This window comes from Jaculus jaculus, chromosome 14 (assembly GCF_020740685.1).
Source record: "Jaculus jaculus isolate mJacJac1 chromosome 14, mJacJac1.mat.Y.cur, whole genome shotgun sequence".
NCBI classification, from domain to species: domain Eukaryota; kingdom Metazoa; phylum Chordata; class Mammalia; order Rodentia; family Dipodidae; genus Jaculus; species Jaculus jaculus.
In genome coordinates, this window is record NC_059115.1 from 632230 (window position 1) to 651154 (window position 18925).

The 18925-nt window shown below is 45.0% G+C and overlaps 1 protein-coding gene across 3 annotated transcripts in view; it reads left to right on the forward strand.

Annotated features, from left to right (window-relative positions):
* Samd4b (sterile alpha motif domain containing 4B) overlaps positions 1–18925 on the forward strand; it is a 54615-nt gene that overhangs the window by 12221 nt on the left and 23469 nt on the right. For all 3 annotated transcript variants that reach the window (XM_045133976.1, XM_045133978.1, XM_045133977.1), the window contains exon 2: positions 8134–8536. In XM_045133976.1, coding sequence (XP_044989911.1) covers positions 8341–8536 — 196 coding nt within the window. In that variant the 5' untranslated portion in view covers positions 8134–8340. The remainder of the gene's footprint in view (positions 1–8133; positions 8537–18925) is intronic.

Consider the following 18925-nt stretch of genomic DNA (forward strand, 5'->3'; position numbering starts at 1 on the left):
GGGGACTGGGAACTCAAGTCTTCCTACCTCAGTCTCCCAAGTGCTGGGATTAAAGGCATGCGGCACCACGCCTGGTTTAAGTAAAAAGATTTTAACTGAGATTCCTAAAGCCCCAGTATTCACTGCAAACTACCAGAACCCTCTTTTTTTTTATTTTTTTTGACGTAGAGTCTCACTGTAACCCAAGCTGACCTGGAACTTCCAGCAATCCTACCTCTGCCTTTCAACTGCTGGGATTAAAGGCATGTGCCACCATGCCCAGCCTGTTTCATTGCTCCATCTTGTCCACCAGTCTTGTTCTCTGAGCAGTGGGGTAACTTGAAGATGTAAAGAAGCCCGTGGCCTAGCCAGGCATGGTGGCATATATCTTTAATCCCAGCACTCAGGAGGCAGAGGTAGGAGGATCACCATGAGTTTAAGGCCACCCTGAGACTACATAATGAATTCCAGGTCAGCCTGGACTAGACTGAGAAGAGTGGCCTCAAGGGAGGAATCATTAGTTGACTTCTAGCCTATTCCCAGTTTGTTCCAAAGGCCACAAGGTTTGGGGATTTTTGTTGTTGTTGTTTTCTAAGACAGGGTCTCGCTCTAGCTCAGGCTGACCTGGAATTCACTATGTAGTCTCAGGGTGGCCTCGAACTCATGGCAATCCTCCTGCCTCTGCCTCCCAAGTGCTGGGATTAAAGGCATGCGCCACCATGTCCGGCTGGGTTTTTGGATTTTTTTGTACTGTGTTTCAAGGTAGGGTCTCACTGTAGCCCAGGCTGACCTGGAACTCACAGCACTCCTGCTACTTCTGTCTCTGAGTACTAGGATTAAAGGTGTACACTACCACACCCAGCAGATTTCTTTTTATATATATTTTATTTATTTGAGAGAAGAGGGAGAGAGAGAGAAAGTGGGTGCACCAGGACCTCCAGCCACTGCAAACGAACTCCAGATGTGTGCACCCCCTTGTGCATCTGGCTTTCATGGGTCCTAGAGAGTCAAACCAGGATCCTTTGGCTTTGCAGGCAAATGCCCTAGCCGCTAAGCTGTCTCCCCAGCCCAGATTTCTTGCTTTTGTTTGGTTCTATTTAGTAGTTCACTATTGATTTTTTAGTTGTTATTTTGTTTCCAGATAGGGTCATGCTCTAGCCCAGACTGACCTGGAATTTACTATATAGTCTCAGGGTGACCTCTAACTCAAAATTCTCACAATTTTCCTACCTCTGCCTCTCTAGAGTACTGGGAGCAAAGGTGTGGGCTACCATGCCTAGCCTATTGATGTTTTAATGTAAATTTATTTTCAACATTTGAAAAGAGAAAAATTTGGGGCTGGGAGATGGCTCAGTGATTAAATGTACTTCTTTGAAAGCCTGCTAGCCCAGGTTCAGTTCCCTAGTATCCACATAAAGCCAGGTGTATAAAGTAGTGCTTATATCTGGAGTTCTTTTCCAGTGGCAAGAAGAAATAAATTTTTTTAAATAGGGAAAAAAGAATCTAGGATTGGGCTGGAGAGATGGCTCAGCAGTTAAGGTACTTGCCTGCAAGCCCAAGGACTTAGGTTCTATTCTCCAGTACTCACGTAAAGCCAGAAAGTGGAGTTTGCTTGCAGTGGCTGGAAGCCCTAGGTGCCCATTCATATTCTGTGTGTGTCTCTCTCTCTTCTGCCTGTCTGCCTCTTTCTCTCTTTCTCAAATAAATATGTAAAAATAAATAATTATAAGAACTGGAGAGATTGCTTAGTGGTTAAGGTGCTTGCCTGTGAAGCCTAAGGACTTAGGTTCAACTCCCCAGAACCCAGTAAGCCAGATGCACAAGGTGGCACATGTGTCTGGAGTTTGTTTGCAGTGGCTAGAGGCTCTGGTGTGCGTATTCTCTCGCTCTCACTCTCTTTCTCTCTCTCTCTCTCTCACACACACACACACACACACAAAATAAATAAAGTTAAAACTTTTAAGAAAAATTATTTCTTAAAAATCCAAGATCTAGTAGTGTTGAACCCCCTGTTCCAACTCAGCAGCAGTTGGTTGTAGCTAAATAGTGACTTCTCTCTAGTGGCCAGCTGGGTTCAAAGCCTGGTCTGGTAAGCATCATGTGTGAGACCCCATTATGTCCCAAAGCTTTGTTGGAAGAAGCTAGATAGATGTTTAATCAACAGCTTATTTGGGGAATGTAGTCCTGTTGCTTAGGAAAAGTAACTGCCAGTAAAAGAATTAATGGGAGCTGGGCATGGTGGTGTATGCCTTTAATCCCAGCACTGGGGAAGCAGAGATAGGAGGATCGCTGTGAGCCTGGGACTAGAGTGAGTTGCAGGTCAGCCTAGGCTAGAGTGAGACCCTACTTTGAAAACCAAAAAGAAAAGAAAAAGAAAAAGAATTTATGGGCAAAAATATGCACAACTTTGGTTTATAGATTGGGTCATCTTTTTGCTGTAAATGCTTTTGGCATATCAAACCCCACATCACAAATGTTCCCTCTGAAATAGTAACATGGCCTTCTATCTTGAGTTGCCATCCAGTAAAGGAATCCCTCCCACTCCCAAGGGATGTCCACCTAGCCTCTGCTTGACCACTTTCAGCAAACTGGAAGCCTTACATGGCAGCCAGTTCCATTCTGGGACAGATGCATTATTTTAAAATTCTCCCTTATGTTGAATCAGCTGTTGCCTCTTTGGAACATAAAGCCACCAAATGCTGAAACTGAGAAGGGAAACTGATGTTTTTCAGGCACTAGAGCTAACATTTCATCCACCCTGTGTCCAGGGCACACATTGATAATTAATCATAGTACTCACACTGAGCCAGCCTTGTTTTGTTTTATTGTTTTTCAAGGTAGGATCTCACTCTAACCCAGGCTGACCTGGAATTCACTATGTAGTCTCAGGGTGGCCTTGAACTCATGGCAATACACCTACTTCTGCCTCCCAAGTTCTGGGATTAAAGGTGTATGCTACCACGCCCGGCTCCTTATTATTTTTTTCTTAACATCACTTTTTTTTTTTTTTTTCTTGGCTGGTGGAGTGGTGGTAATGGTGTGTGGCATGTGTGTATGCATGTGGGTGCAGATACATGTGCACAGGTAAAGGCAGAAGTTGTCAGGTGTCTCCCTGTATTGCTCTTTCTCTTACCTATTGAGACAGAGCCACAAATTCAGCTAGCCAATATGCCCCAGGATTTCATCTGTCTCCACATGCTGAGTATTACCGGCACATGCCACCATGCACAGTTTTTATATGGCTGCTGGGGATCTGAACTTGGGTCCTCATACTTAACACCACAAACACTTTACCAACTGAGCCATCTCCCCAGCCCTGGTTTGATTTTTTTTTTTTTTCATTTTAGATTTTTCAAGGTAGGGTCTCTCTTTAGCCCAGGCTGACCTTAAAATTCACTATGTAGTCTCAGGCTGGCCTCAAACTCACAGAAATCCTTCTACCTCTGCCTCCTGAGTGGTGGGATTAAAGGCATGGGCATATCAGGTCCTCTAGTCGCTGCAAACACACTCTAGACACGTGCCACTCTGTGCATCTGGCTTTACGTGGCAAATGGAACTGCTGAGCCATCTCTCCAGCCCCTTCCCCATTTTATTTTTTTAAATAATTTTTATTTTTTATTTATTTGACAGGGAGAAAGAGAGAGAATAAACATGCCAGGGCCTCCAGCTACTGCAAACGAACTCCAGATGCATGTGCCCTCTTGTGCGTCTGGCTTCCATGGGTCCTGGGGAATCGAACCTGGGTCCTTTGGCTTTGCAGAAAATTTCTTAATCACTAAGACATCACTCCAGCCCCGGTTTGATTTTTTTTTAGTTAGAATCTCATTTTATAATTTAGGTTGGCTTGGAGCTCAAAGCAGTCCTGCCTAATCTGAATGCTGGATTATGGACAGCCACCATATCCAGCTAGTACTATGCATCTTATGGACATCCCTGTAAGTTGGTAGCTAAAGCTCAAAACACTAGATAGGCTTTTCCCTCCTTGCATCTTGTTTTCAAGATCAAAGTAGATACATACTATGGATTAGTATCGGCCTCAATTTATTGATCATTCCCCACTGATGGGTAGTCCCAGTGTTTCATTTCTTCAGCATCCTGCAGGCAGCAATTCCCACCTAGGGCTCACACATAGAGAAAAGCAGAGTAACTCCAGCAACATACTGAGTCTGGCTGGAATGGTCTAGAAGTGAATTTCCTTGACTTTGAACATTTCCCATGTTCGTATGTTGCCTCCCACTTACAGTTGTCTACCCTGGTTCTCTTGGAGTGGAAAAAAAAAAAAAAAAACAAAAAACATTCATTTCCCTTGTGTCCCATATCTTCATCTGTTTGAAGTCAGCCATGCCATGTCCTATCTTCTCTTTTCTCAGGAAATTTCTTCTGGGACAAAGTTTTCACATGTCTTAACTGTTGCATGGGTGTCAAAATCCCAAGTATGGCTTCTGCACTATCCTTTCATTTAATAGTAAACCAGGCATGGTTACTACATACCTGTAACCCTAATCCTAGGGTTTAGGAAGCTAAAGCAGGAAGGATATTGAGTGTCAAGCCAACGTAGCCACATAGTGAAAATTTCTTTACACACACACACACACACACACACACAAGGTTGTGGGGTTTTTTGTTTGTTTTTGAGGCTTTATGTGTCAGACTCGGCCTAAGTGCATAGCTTGCATTTTGGTGAGGAGAAAAGCAACATAAAATAGTTGGTATCTCATAGTGCCACATTATAAAGAAATGAGACAGAATTTATATAATTGAGTGACCAGGGCATAGTGTCCTTAACTGAGAGTCAAGAAAGGTTCTTTAAGAAAGTGACATTATGGGCTGGGGAAATGGCTTAGTTATTAACATGTTTGCCTGTGAAGTGTAAGGACCCTGGTTCGATTCCCCAGGACCCACTTAAGCCAGATGCACAACGGGCACATGCATCTGGAGTTTGTTTGCAGTGGCTGGAGGACCTGGCGCGCCCATTCTCTCCTTCTCTCTGTCTGCCTCCTCTTCTCTCTCTCTTTCTCTTTCTCTCTCAAATAAATATATTAAAAAAAAAAAAAGAAAGAAAATGACATTGTGCCCAGCATGGTGGTGCATGCCTTTAATCCCAGCACTCGCGAAGCAGAGGTAGAAGGATTGCCATGAATTCAAGGCCACCCTGAGAATACGGAGTGAATTCCGGGGCAGCCTAGGCTAGAGTGAGACCCTACCCAGAACCCCCCCCCCCCAAAAAAAAAAAGTCAGGCGTGGGCTGGAGAGATGGCTTAGTGGTTAAGCGTTGCCTGTGAAGTCTAAGGACCCTGGTTCGAGGCTCGATTCCCCAGGACCCACATAAGCCAGATGTACAAGGGGGCACACACATCTGGAATTCGTCTTCAGTGGCTGGAGGCCCTGGCGTGCCCATTCTCTCCCTCCCTCCCTCCCTCCCTCCCTCCCTCCCTCCCTCCCTCCCTCCCTCCCTCCCTCTCTCTCTCTCTGCCTCTTTCTTGTCTGTCACTCTCAAATAAATAAATAAAAATAAACCAAAAAAATTAAAAAAAAAAAAAGCCAGGCATGGTGGCACACACCTTTAATCCCAACACACAGGAAGCAGAGATAGTTGGATCACTGTGAGTTTGAGGCCACCCTGAGACTACATAATGAATTCCAGGTTAGCCTGAGTTGGAGCAAGATCCTACCTCAAAACCAAAAAAAAAAAAAAAAAAAAAAGATGAAGTTGGAGGGACCACTGGAGTCACGTAGGGCATTTTGGCCAAAATAAATTTAGATTTAGTTTAAATTTTATATAATTGCAATAAGAAGTCATTGACAGACATTAAGCCAAGGAGATAACATCTGACTTTCCCTTAAAAAATTGCTGGGAAGGAAGGAGGATACTTAATAGGTTGATATTGTATATATGTAAGTACAATGATTGTAATGGGGAGGTAATATGATGGAGAATGTAATTTCAAAGGGGAAAGTGTGGGGGTGGGGTGGGAGGTAATTACCATGGGACTTTTTTTATAATCATGGAAAATGTTATTAAAAATTTAAAAATTAAATAAATAAATAAATTGCTGGGGTCTGGAGAGATGGCTCACTGGTTAAAAGCACTTGCTTGGGGCTAGAGGGATGGCTTAGTGGTTAAGGTGTTTGCCTACAAAGCCAAAGGACCCAGGTTTGATTCCTCAGGACCCACATTAGTCAGATGCACAAGGTGGCACATGTGTCTGGAGTTCATTTGCAATAGCAGGAGACCCTGATGGCATGTTCATTCTCTCCCCCCTCCCCCACCTTCTTTCTGTCAAATAAATAATAAAATATTTTAGAGATAGGCATGGTGGCTCATGCCTTTAATCCAAGCATTCAGGAGGCTGAGGTAGGAGGATTGCTATGAGTTCGAGGTCACCCTGAGACCACATAGTGAATTCCAGGTCAGCCTGGGCTAGAGTGAAACCCTACCTCAAAAAAACAAAAAATAATAATGAAATAAATAAAATATTTTTTTAAAGTGCTTGCTTGCAAAGCCTGACTGTCAAGGTTCTATTCCCCAGTACCCATGTAAAGCCAGGTGAATAAAGGCCCTGGAGTGCTCATATTCATTCTTCCTTTCTTTCTGTCCTTGCAAATGAGTAAATGAAATACTTTTTTAAAACAAGATGGTCAGGGGCTTGATAGATGGCTCAGCAGTTAAGGTGCTTGCCTGCAAAGACTAAGGACCTGAGTTTAATTCCCCAGTACCCCCCATGTAAATTCAGGTGCACAAAGTTGGCATGATGTATTTGTATGGAGTCTCTTTGCAGTGGCTGGAGGTCCTGGCACACCCATTCTCTCTTCCTCCTCCTCCCCTTGCCCTTTCTCCCTGTGTCTCTCTGCCTCTTTTATTCTCAAATAAATTAAGTACTTTTTTTTAAAAAGCCAGGCGTGGTGTCACATGCCTTTAATCACAGCACTTGGGAGGCAGAGATATATGGATCACTGTGAGTTCAAGGCCACTCTGAGACTACATAGTGAATTCCAGGTGAGCCTGGGCCAGAGTAAGAGCCTACCTTGGGGGGGGGGGGGGAACCATGAAGTCAGGCATGGTGGCACACACCTTTAATCTCAGTACTGAGGAGGCAGAGGTAGGAGAATTATTGTAAATTCAAGGCTACCCTGAGACTACAGCAATGGCTAGAGGCCCTGGTGTACTCATTCATTCTCTGTCATGCTCTCTACCTATTTCTCTGTCATAAGTAAATATATTTTTTTTAAAGATTGTCACCGTGTACAGTGGCAGACCCATTTAATCCCAGCTATCCACAAACCTGTGATCTCTACTGTAGTCACTGCCGCACCATCCACCCCTGATCAGGCAATGTGGATTTTAGCTTGAAGTAATTAAGGAGCCCTTAGGATACTATCAACTGGTGAACAAATTATTCTGTCCATATTTCAGCAGAGGTGGACAGAGATGGTAAGGTCAAGAGATGTACTCAGGGTTGCATGTCTGCTTAGTCATGTCACCTTAGGCCAGATCACCCATTAATTCAGATCTTTTCCTGTAAGTGAAGCCTTTCTTGTATCCCATGTCAGAAAAATAAATCTAGCTTACTGTTTGTGGGTGGAGGAGGGTTCCCCCCAAAGTAGGGTTTCACTTGTCACCCAGGCTGACCTGGAATTCACTGTGTAGTCTCAGAGTGGCCTTGAACTCTCTACCTCTGCCTCTCAAGTGCTAGGATTAAAGTTGTGTGCCACCATGCCCAGCTCCAGCTTATTGTTTTTGAACTCACCTCTTATGTCTATAAGAGCCAAATTGGAGAGCAGCATCTTCTCCTTAATCACAAGAGTGGGCCTTGAAGTGGCATTCATGCCTTTCTCTGAATCTTTTTCTTCAAGGCAGAGTCTCACTAGTCTACTCTAGCCTCGGCTGACTTGGAATTCGCTATGTAGTTTCAGGGTGGCCTCGAACTCACAGGATACTCCTACCTCTGCCTCCCAAGTGCTGGGATTAAAGGTGGGCACCACTTTGTGAATCTTGAGTTGTGAAAGAATCTGGTGTAGTGTCTTGTGTTGGTCTCACTTCCTCCCATAAACTCCTTGGGACAAGCCTCCTGAAACAGGGAGGAAGTCCCCTCAGCCCACATTCACCATGACAGCTTCAGTCTCTCTCTCTGATCCCTTCACTTTCTTTTCTAGGAGCTTGGAGAGGCGTGACTGGACCAAGAAATCCCCTGATGTGAGCAGGCTTCCTTCTCCTCCCACCACTAGTTGCCACCAAGCCAGGGAACATCCTTAAGCCCTGGCCCTCAGGGGAGAAGTAACAGGAGCCCAGAGCCGAGACCATGTGACGGCGCTGGCCTTTGCCACCGCCGTCCCCACCACCCGGGCCCCAGGCCTGGCACCATGATGTTCCGAGACCAGGTGGGCATCCTCGCTGGCTGGTTCAAGGGCTGGAATGAGTGTGAGCAGACAGTGGCCCTGCTGTCACTTCTGAAACGTGTCACCCGTACCCAAGCCCGCTTCCTGCAGCTCTGCCTGGAGCATTCACTTGCGGACTGCAATGACATACACCTCCTTGAGTCAGAGGCCAACAGTGCTGGTGAGTTTCTGCCCCTCAAGATGGGAATATAGCAGGAGGGAGATATATAGGAGGTGTCAAAAAATAGTGGGGCTGAGATATATGTCCACTGTGCCTATTGAGTTTCCTAGGACTGTGTGGTCTGATAGTCTTTGGTATGGAATGGAGTCTTGGGGGTGGAAGGCAACACAAAGTGGAAGCTATTCATAACAGAGGAAGGATCATGTCAGATGGTTTGTGTGAGCTGCTGAAGTCATGATCTGTGAAGAGGGCATAGAAAGTGAGCCATGATTTGGCATAAATAACTTTCAGGGAATTTTGAATTTTGGTGGGAGGCTTGTGTGTACACAGGTGTGCTCATTCCATGTATATTATGGGGAGGCCAGAGAAGAACTTCAGCTGTTGTCCTCATTTGTCCTTCGGCTTTATTTCCTTGAGACAGAATCTCACTGAACCTAGAAGTGGAGGCGCCAGATTTTTATTTATATATATGATTTTTTTTTTAACTTGAGAGAGGGAGAGAAAGAGAGTAGGTATGCTAGGGCCTCCAGCCACTGTAAACACACACCAGATGCATGCATGCACTACCTTGTGCATCTGGCTTACATGGATACTGGGAAATTAAACCTAGGTCCTTAGATTTCACAGGCAAAAGTGCCTTAACCACTAAGCCATCTCTCCAGCCCTTTTGTGTTTTATTTTGTTTTTCTTTTTCATTGTTTTCATTCAAGCCCAGCAATTATCTGAGTCTGGTGTGTGGCCACACCCAGCTCTGGGGGGTGGGTGGCACAGTGCTGGTATACATGTGCAGGCTGTGAGTCTCCTTTTTTGAGATAGGCTGTACTACTGGATAGGCCAGTCTAGCTGGCCGGTAGCCTTCTGGATTGTCCTAGCTCCGCCTTCCATTGCCACAGGCTCCTTGGAATTACAGATAACCATACTACTTCACATTTAGCTTTATATGAGTGCTGGGAATCAGATTTGGGTTGGTAAGTTGGAAGCAAACACCTTTAACCACTGAGCCCTTTCCCAAGTCTCACACCAGTTTTGTTTTGTTTTGTTTTTCAAGGTAGGGTCTCACTCCAGCCAAAGGTGGCCTCGAACTTACGGCGATCCTTCTACCTCTGCCTCCCAAGTTCTGGTATTAAAGGCATGTGCCACCACACCCAGCTCACACCCAGCTTTTTATGTGGGTGCCTAGGGATGAAGCTCAGGTTGTCACAGACCCTCAGGTTTGCATAGCAAGCACTCTTACCTGCTGAGCCATTTCCCCAACCTGAGTTTTGAATTTAGATTTAGCTCTTCATATCAGTTCCCTAAGTACCATGTAGAAAGGCACTTTCTGTCCCCTGCTGCTGGCATTGTGATGTGTAGGCCAAACTTCTCTATAACCAGTCTCTAGAGAACCCAAGCATCAACAGGAATCAGTACAGAGAGCAGTCTCAAGAGCCACTGCTAAGGTAGTTCCCATGGAGGCCCTCACAAGGTAAATACCCTTCACTTATGTTTAAGTGTTATTATTATTATTATTATTGGTTTTGGGTTTTCGAGGTAGGGTCTCACTCTAGCCCAGGCTGACCTGGAATTCACTATGTAGTCTCAGGGTACCCTTGAACTCATGGCAATCCCCTACCTCTGCCTCCTAAGTGCTGGGATTAAAGGCGTGTGCAACCACATCTGGCTGTTTTAGCTTTAAAGACAGTATTCTTTGGTGGTTCTTGAGTCAGATTACTGAAGATAAAATCACAGTTGTCATTTGCCATCAAAGGAATAATTTAGCCTCTCACTGTGCCTCAATTTCCTTATCTTGTGGTTTTTTGTTTGTTTGTTTGTTTGTTTTCCGAGGTAGGGTGTCACTCTAGCCCAGGCTAACCTGGAATTCACTATGGAGTCTCAGGGTGGCCTTGAACTTATGGCAATCCTCCTATACCTCCTGAGTGCTGGGATTAAAGGCGTGTGCCACCAATTTCCTTCTCTTAAGGTCAAGATAATAATTACATCTGAGCCAGCCATGGTATTTTAGAGTACTGTGAGGAGTCATTGGGTTGACACAGGTAGAGCTCTAACAACAGTACTTGGCAAGCATTAAATATACAATAATTATCAATTGTTTTTATTGTTGTAACTCAAGTAGTCTTTGCAGTCTCCTTATAAAATACTGTTTATGTTTTACAGATGAGGAAATCAGCATGGGTTTCTAAGGTTGGGATTTGGGGATCCACAGAGCTTCCTGGTCTTATCTCACCAGGCCCACCCATCTTAACAACACCTTTATTTCTTTAATATTTTTATTTATTTATTTGAAATCAGAGAGAAGAAAGACAGAAGAGAATGGATGCACCAGGATCTGTAGCTGTTGCAAATGAACTCCAGATACATTCACCATTTTGTGCATGTACCTTTATTTGGGTCCTGGGGAGTCAAATCTGGGTCTCTAGGGTTTGCAGACAAATGCCTAACTGCTGAGCCATCTCTTCAACCCCAACACCTCACTGTTTCCTAGTGAGTCTTTATGTAAAGGTTGCTAAACACACATGGTTATAAGAGAAAACAGTTACCTAGACCAGGAGTCACACTAGCCTGATTTCCCAGTCTGGCAGACAGAGCAGTAAGAATTCTCCCTAGCTGGAGAAGGCTGAAGCTCAGCCATTTCCCACCCTGCAGGCCTTCCCCTGCTCTAGCAACAGGGATGAAACTCACTATTTGTGGTATGAATCTGGAGGCAGTAAAGTTTGGGGACAGGCTAGTGTTTTACACAGCTTTGTCATACCTCTACCCAACTAATCCATCATAACTTGTTGGGTGCCAGTCTTACCAGAATCACCACTGATATTTATTGCTATTGATTTATTAGGGCAAATTGGTTTTAACTTAACTTTTTGCTTTTTCGAGGTAGGGTCTCACTCTAGCTCAGGCTAACCTGGATTTCACTGTAGTTTCAGGGTGACCTTGAACTCATTCCTCTGACCTCTGCCTCCCAAATGCTGGGATTAAAGGTGTGTGCCACCACAACCAGCTTAATTTTATTTATTTATTTATTTATTTATGAGAAAGAGGTAGAGAGAGCATGAGAGAGAATGGGCACACCAGGGCCTCCAGCCACTGCAAACAAACTCCAGATGCACGTGCCTCCTTGTGCATCTGGCTTATATGGACCCTGGGGTCCTTAACTGCTAAGCCATCTGTCCAGCCAAACAGAGCATAACTTAAAGGGAAGTGATCACAGTTAAACTCTTCCTAATAGACATAAGGGGACTCTAAGACAAAGAAGGTGTCATTTCTTGTTATTCTCACCCTTAGCATTCCCTATTCTCCCAGCTTATTTGTTTTGCTTTGTTGTGAGTTAGGGTCTCACTCTAGTCCAAGCTGACCTGGATCTCACTCTATAGTCCCAGGTTGGCCTCCAACTCACAGCAATCCTCCTACCTCTGCCTCCTGGGTCCTGGGATTTAAGGCATACTCTACCACACCCAGTTCCACTCAACTCATTTCTGTTTCTTGGACCTGGAGTATGTCCCTATTAAGAAGCTGTCCCTCCTCTGACTTACTCACTGCTTCCTTCCTTCCCTCCTTCCCTCCCTCCGTCCCTCCCTCCCTCCCTCTCTCTCTCCCTCCCTCCCTCCTTTTCTCCTCTCTTTGTTTGTTTCTTTCTTTTGTTGTTCATTCTGGCTTTTTATTCCCTTGTATTTCCCACACTTAAATTTATCATTAAAATCATGAAGGGGGTGGTTAGAATGACTTAAAATCCACATTCTTGGCCCATACACTGCTGACCCAGTAAGTGGAAATCCTGAAAGGATGGGCCTAGGAGAAGGTCCCAGGTTCTTCTGAGGACCAGACATCATGAGAGAGTATGTCCTTCTGGCCCACTCACTTATCTTGGAATAGAGCACATAAAGTTCTGGATCCAGCTCAACCACTGTGCCCTTGTGACCTGGGGTTAGTCCTGTGCTTCTTGGGTTGTGAGCAAATGTGCCAAAATGAGTAGAACTGTAGCCAAGCATGCTGCTTTATTCATGGGAGAGCCTAGCACATTTATCTAAAGCAATAGCTCTTTTTGAGAAATATTTATTTATTTATTTATTTATTTATTTATTTGAGAGAGAGAAAAAAAAAAACATGAGCACATTGCTGCGAATGAACTTTAGATACATGTTCTACCTTTATGTGAATATTGAGGATTTGATACAGCCAACAGGCTTTGCAAGCAAACACCTTTAATCCCTGAGCCATCTCCCCAGCCCAAGCAGTAGGTCTTAATACTTAATGCATGCTAGGGATGTAGCTCAGTGGTAGGGCAATTGTCTAATAAGCATAAGGACCTGGTTTCCATACCCAGCACCATCACAAAAATGAAATTATTTTTAAATTTTTGTTTTCTGGTTTTTCAAGGTAGGGTCTCACTCTAGCCCAGGCTGACCTGGAATTCACTATGGAGTCTCAGGGTGGCCTCAAACTCATGGTAATCCTCCTACCTCTGCCTCCCAAGTTCTGGGATTAAAGGCATACACCACCACGCCTGGCTTTATCTTTTAAATTTTTATTTAGTAGTAGGCAGAAGAGAGAGAGGGGAAGGGAGGGAAGATGGGGGAAAGAGTATGAAACATGTGCCAGGGCCTCCTGCCACTGCAAACAAATTCTAGGTGTATGTGCCATTTTTGGTGTGTCTGGCTTTATGGGATACTGAGGAATGGAACCTCAAGGCAAGCATCTTTTACCACTGAACCATCTATCTAATCCCCCCCAAAATGAAATTTAGTGGGTTGGTCCCTCAGAAGATGTGCCCTCCTCTTTACTCTCCCCAGAAAGATGCGTACTTACCCACTAGCCAAATTATGAGTTCATTTGGCCTACTAGTCCCCAGTAAAGAGCTTCCTGTTCCAGTGACTAAGTTCCTTTGCATCTCAGGTCCCTTCAGAAGATGAGGACTGACCATGTATAAGCCCTGCGTTTTTCTAGATTTCATCTCCATGTTCCATACAACTAACCCTGTGCTTCTTCTAGTTCTCCAGGGAGACCCTGTTTTGGGGTCAGAACTGCCCTACCTGCCTATTTCCTTCATTGTTGGAACAGGGAGCACACAAAAATTAACCTTAGTGGACATATCCTAACCCTGGTTTCATGTGACAATTCCTGAGGACTTTCTAAGAATAATGTGAGACTTAGGCCCTGGCCTCATATATAATGCTCCCTAGTTTACCCTCTCCCCCAAGTTAAGGCCTTGCTCTAGCCCAAGGTGACCTGGAATTCACTATGTGGTCTCAGACTCACAACAATCCTCTTCTGCCTCCTGAGTGTGTGCACCACGACACCCAGCTCTGACTTTTTTTTTTTTTTAAATCATTTTATTTATTTGAGAGCAACAGACAGAAAGAGGCAGATAGAAAGAAAGAGAATGGGGATGGTAGGGCCTCCAGCCACTGCAGATGAACTCCAGATGCGTGCGCCCCCTTGTGCATCTGGCTAATGTGGCTCCTGGTGAATTGAGCCTTGAACCAGAGTCCTTTGGCTTCACAGGCAAGCACTTAACCGCTAAGCCATCTCTCCAGCCCTGACTCTATTTTTTTAAATCATTTTTTAAATGTATTTGCAGAGCCAGGCGTGGTGATGCATGCCTTTGATCCCAGCACTAAGGCAGCAGAGGTAGAAGGATCGCTGTGAGTTCGAGGCCACCCTAAGACTACATAGTTAATTCCAGGTCAGCCTGGACCAGAGTGAGACCCTACCTCAAAAAACTAAAAAAAACATTAAATATATTTGCAAAGAGAGAGACTGGTCACACCAGGACCTCTTGCCTCTACAAATGAATTCCAGATGCATGTGCCACTTTGTGCATCCAGCTTTACATGGGTACTGGGGAATTGAACCCCAGGCCATCAAGCTTTACAAGCAAGCCCAGCCTCCTACTTGACTCCTATGTACATCAGAGGAAGAACCACTGGTCTTGATGCTGATGCTCATTTTGGATGTGCCCAGTAGGTGGTGAGCAAGCTATCATGTCACCTATCAAAATTGAAGAGGGACTGGAAAGATGGCTCAGCTGTTAAGGCCCTTGCCTGTATAGCCTAATGACCCAAGTTCAGTTCCCCCAGGTTCGATTCCTTAGACTCGAAAAGCCCACATAAAGCCAGATGCACAAAGTGGCACATGCATCTAGAGTTCCTTTGTAGCGGCTGGAGGTCCTAGCACACCCATTCTCTCCCTATCTCCCTCTCCCACAAATAAATTACAAATAAATAAAGTAAGGGCTGGAGAGATGGATCGGCAGTTAAAGTGCTTGCCTGCCAAGCCTAATGTCCCTAGTCCAATTCCCCAGTACCCACATAAGCCAGATGCTCAGAGTGGCACATTATCTGGAGTTTGTTTGCAGTGGCTGAAGGCCCTGGTACACCCATATATACTCTCTCACATTCATTCTCTCCCTCTCTCTCTATCTCTATCTCTATCTCTATCTCTATATCTCTACTTGCAATATATATATACATATATATGTGTGTGTGTGTGTGTGTATATACACACACACACACACACACACACACATACATACACATGTGATTTTTTTAAAGACTTTAAATAAAATAAAAAGGTCAAGTGAAAGGGGATTGAGCATAGTAACACATGCCTTTATCTCAGCAGAGGGAGAAGGATTGTTGAGTTCAAGGCCGGTCTGAGACTACCTAGTGGATTCCAGGTCAGCCTCAGTTAGAGTGAGACCCTACCTTGGGGTGGGGGGAGAAAAAGTGAAAAGAAGACTCCTGCCCATGTTGTCCCTTCCTCTCAAGCAGCTGAGCATGTGTGGGGAAGTCCCCCCGGCCTGGTAGCTAGCATGGATTTCAAGAGAACAGAACTTTAGGCAACATCCAGAACTAGAAAGGTGGCACTCTGAGAGCTGGAGAGATGGCTTAGCGGTTAAGCGCTTGCCTGTGAAGCCTAAGGACCCCTGTTCAAGGCTCGATTCCCCAGGACCCACGTTAGCCAGATGCACAAGGGGGCGCATGCATCTGGTGTTCATTTGCAGTGGCTGGAGGCCCTGGTGCGCCCATTCTCTCTCTCTCTCTGCCTCTGTCTGTCTGTCGCTCTCAAATAAATAAATAAAAATAAACCAAAAATTAAAAAAAAAAAAAGAAAGGTGTCACTTGTGTCTGCACAGGGAAAGAAGAGGCACTGGGTTTCCAACTCCTTGTCACCACCCCACATCTCCTAGTGCTGGTTTGCCTACCATTTGGAATGTTAAACAGTAATCCTGGCCCTCTCCCTATTCCTCCCCCAGTGCCTTGAACCAGAAAGGATGCTCTGATGGAATGAAGGGAGAAGATAGGGCCTGGACAGCTGAGGTCCCTTTCCTTCCCTGGTTCTGTGTCTTCCTGGGCCACATTGCCTGCATTTCTTCCCATCTCCATTCTTCTAAGTCAGTGCCTATATCTAACAGATTTAACAGTTTAAGCCTCATCCTCTCTGGCTCCCTGAAGTAGGGTGGGGAAACTGAGGTCAGGAAGGGGCTGTGGTAAGTTACCACAGCTCATCCCCTGATGCCTCCACCCTTCCCTTTCAGGCTGTACTGACACAGTTCATCAAACAAAAATGTGAGCCCATGGCCCTCCCTCAAGTCTGTGTGAACCAGGGTGAGGCAGAGAAGGACATGTCTGGAGCCAAACCCCAGCTCTTCCAACTGGTGCCATAGGCTGCCATGATTGGTGCAACAGCTCAGCACATAAAAATAGGTTTGCTTTTAGGACTGGCTTGAAGATATATTTGGCTCCTGTTAATTTGCCAGAACCCAGGGTCATGACCTACTTAGTTCTGGTCACCTGGCCAGCCTTGCCTTGTGACCACTGTGCCAAGCAGAGCACCACTCATAGACAGTCTCCTTCACCCTCTCCATGCCTATATAGTCCAAGTTTGCAGCTCAGTGAGGAGCAGTTAGCTGCTGCCATCACAGCATTCATTCCCCACCCCACCCCCATCCGCCCACCTCCTGAATTTCATCACTGCATATTGAACCAGAGACTTAATCTGTTTTGGTAAATAACTGTGAAATTCCCCACCCCTGTCAGGAATCTCAAGGGGGTGGCCCAGATGCCTCTGCTAAATAAACCACTTGCTCCCCCAGCCCCAAGACAGCATGGCTCAAAAAGTTCCAACCAGGAGCAGCAACAGTAATGGTTACTCTGCACAGGTATATGCCAGGTGCTTTGCACAATTGTCTGGACTCTATAACCTGTGACCTCAAGAGTTTTTACAGCTTGAATTGCACAGACTAGAGACTAAGACTCATGGAATTAAAGGACTGGCCCACAGTTGTAATGCTCTAGGTCATGGACAGAGTTAGGTTTTGAACCCAGACAGGTTGAACTGCTGTTGAACTTACTGACTATGCTCTGCTAGCACCTGAGACAGGGTAACCTAAGTTTGGTGGATCCTACAGAGGTCACATTAAACCCACATAGAAACCGCTGTCTTCCAGGGGACCATCTGGGTTCAATTGTGCAGGTATTTATTGGGGCTCTGCTGTGCCTTTGCTCTAAGCCAGACTTTCTGATCTGGGCAGGAAACTAAAAGTTCCATCCCCACCAGTCATCTACAGCCCCAGCTGGGCTCACCCCAAGGGGCCTGAGGCTATACAAATTCCTTGGCCTCATTCCAGTGTTCATTGATGATTCCCAGTCCTGGAAGGCCCACCCTTCCTAGCATTGCTCAGACACATGAGCACACATTTCCTCAGGGTCAGCTTCTATTTGTCCAAAACCCTCTCTTCGTTCTGGGCAGTAGAACAAGGTTCTTCATTGAGCCCAACCCTTAAGGCTATTCTGTCATATCCCCTGGCAGTACCAGAGGAGAAACTACATCCAAGGGATGTAGCCCTGGGGTTCTGGCATTACTAGAGAGGGGGAGGGACTAGACAAGGCTCCTCTCTGTTCCAGATGCTCCTGGCTATCCTACAAGAGCGTAACCAACAATGACTGAAAGCATCACCCATCACTGAGCCATCTCCATGTGCTTACTTAGGACAGACTCTTGTCAAATGTTTCACACATATCACCTCCCTAAATCTCAGCAGCCTGTAATCTTCCTCTTACAGAGAAGGAAACATATTGCCCAGGCAGCTGCAAGACAGCTGGAATAGAAGTTGCTTGGCTTTTTCCCTAATAATGACTATTTCTTAGTGCCTCTCATCAAGAACTCAAAATTTAGGAACAGAGTTAGGGAAGAGGATACCAGAGAGTGCCTTTATCATATGACCCAGTCCAGATGGAGGTGGGAGGACAGGAAAGAAAAGGCTTCCTGACTTCAAGAACTTATCCTATGATAGAAAGATATTAAATACAGAGTGGGGGCTTGAGGGAGCTGGTTCAAATGAAGATGAGACACAGTTTCCTGGCTTTTGGAAGAGTGGCAGATACTGAAGGGGAGAAAGGAAGATGGGAGATTAGCACTGAGGAGATAGAAAGTTTTGGGGGGACAGACATGCAATTTAGTTCTCAGCTTTGTCTGCAAGGTAGAAATGCTAAAGTAGGGTTGAGGTAGAGGTGAAGACCAGTCATGTTGTTAGCCTAGTGTATAGCATATAGCAAATGCTCTGTAAGTATTACCCATCACTACTGTCGTTACTAGGAGTGGCAGTCGTACTCCTAGTTTCGTTTGGCTAGTGTTTTGGTCGCAGAGTGAGTGGATTACTTTGGATAAATTCCTGGACACTTTTACTGGGGCTAAAGCAGGAAGCATGGAGCAAAGAGCTCCAGACTGAGCAAAGGTAGTTTACTTAGCCAGGAGTTGTGTTATTCATTCTTCTAGGGCTACAGATTTAAATAGAACTAGAAGTTAATAAGAATCCAGGCCATAGTTTCTCAGTAGGTTATTAGGAGAAAGGGGTACTTTTCAAGTATATTTGAGTGGCCAGACATCCATCCTTTATTGTAGATGGAGAAGACCAGAAGTCCTTGAAATCTATTGTTATTTATTTAACAGAGATTGGGGGGGGAGAGAGAGAAAATGAGAATATGGTCTCAATAGAGCCTCTTGCCCCAGCAAATTAATTCCAGATGCATGTGGTGCTTTGTGCTTATGGCTTTACATGGTACTGAGATACCAGACCTGGGCCTGTGGGCTTTGCACGTAAGCATCTTTAACCATTGAGTCATGTCTCCAGCCCCAGTCCTTGAAATCTTAAAGCCCAAGAAACTTGGGTTGTAAGACCTTCAGATGTCTTTTTTTTTTTTCTTTTTTGCAGTACTCAATTAAACCGAGTACCTTGTACATGTGCAGTACTACTGAGCCATAGGCTATTTTTTTTCTTTATTTTTTTCTTCTTTTCAATTTTAAAACAATATCTCACTAAGGCTAGTGTTGAACTTACTCTATAGCTCTATAGCCCAGGTAGTCTTTGAACTTGTATGATCTTCCTGCCTTAAC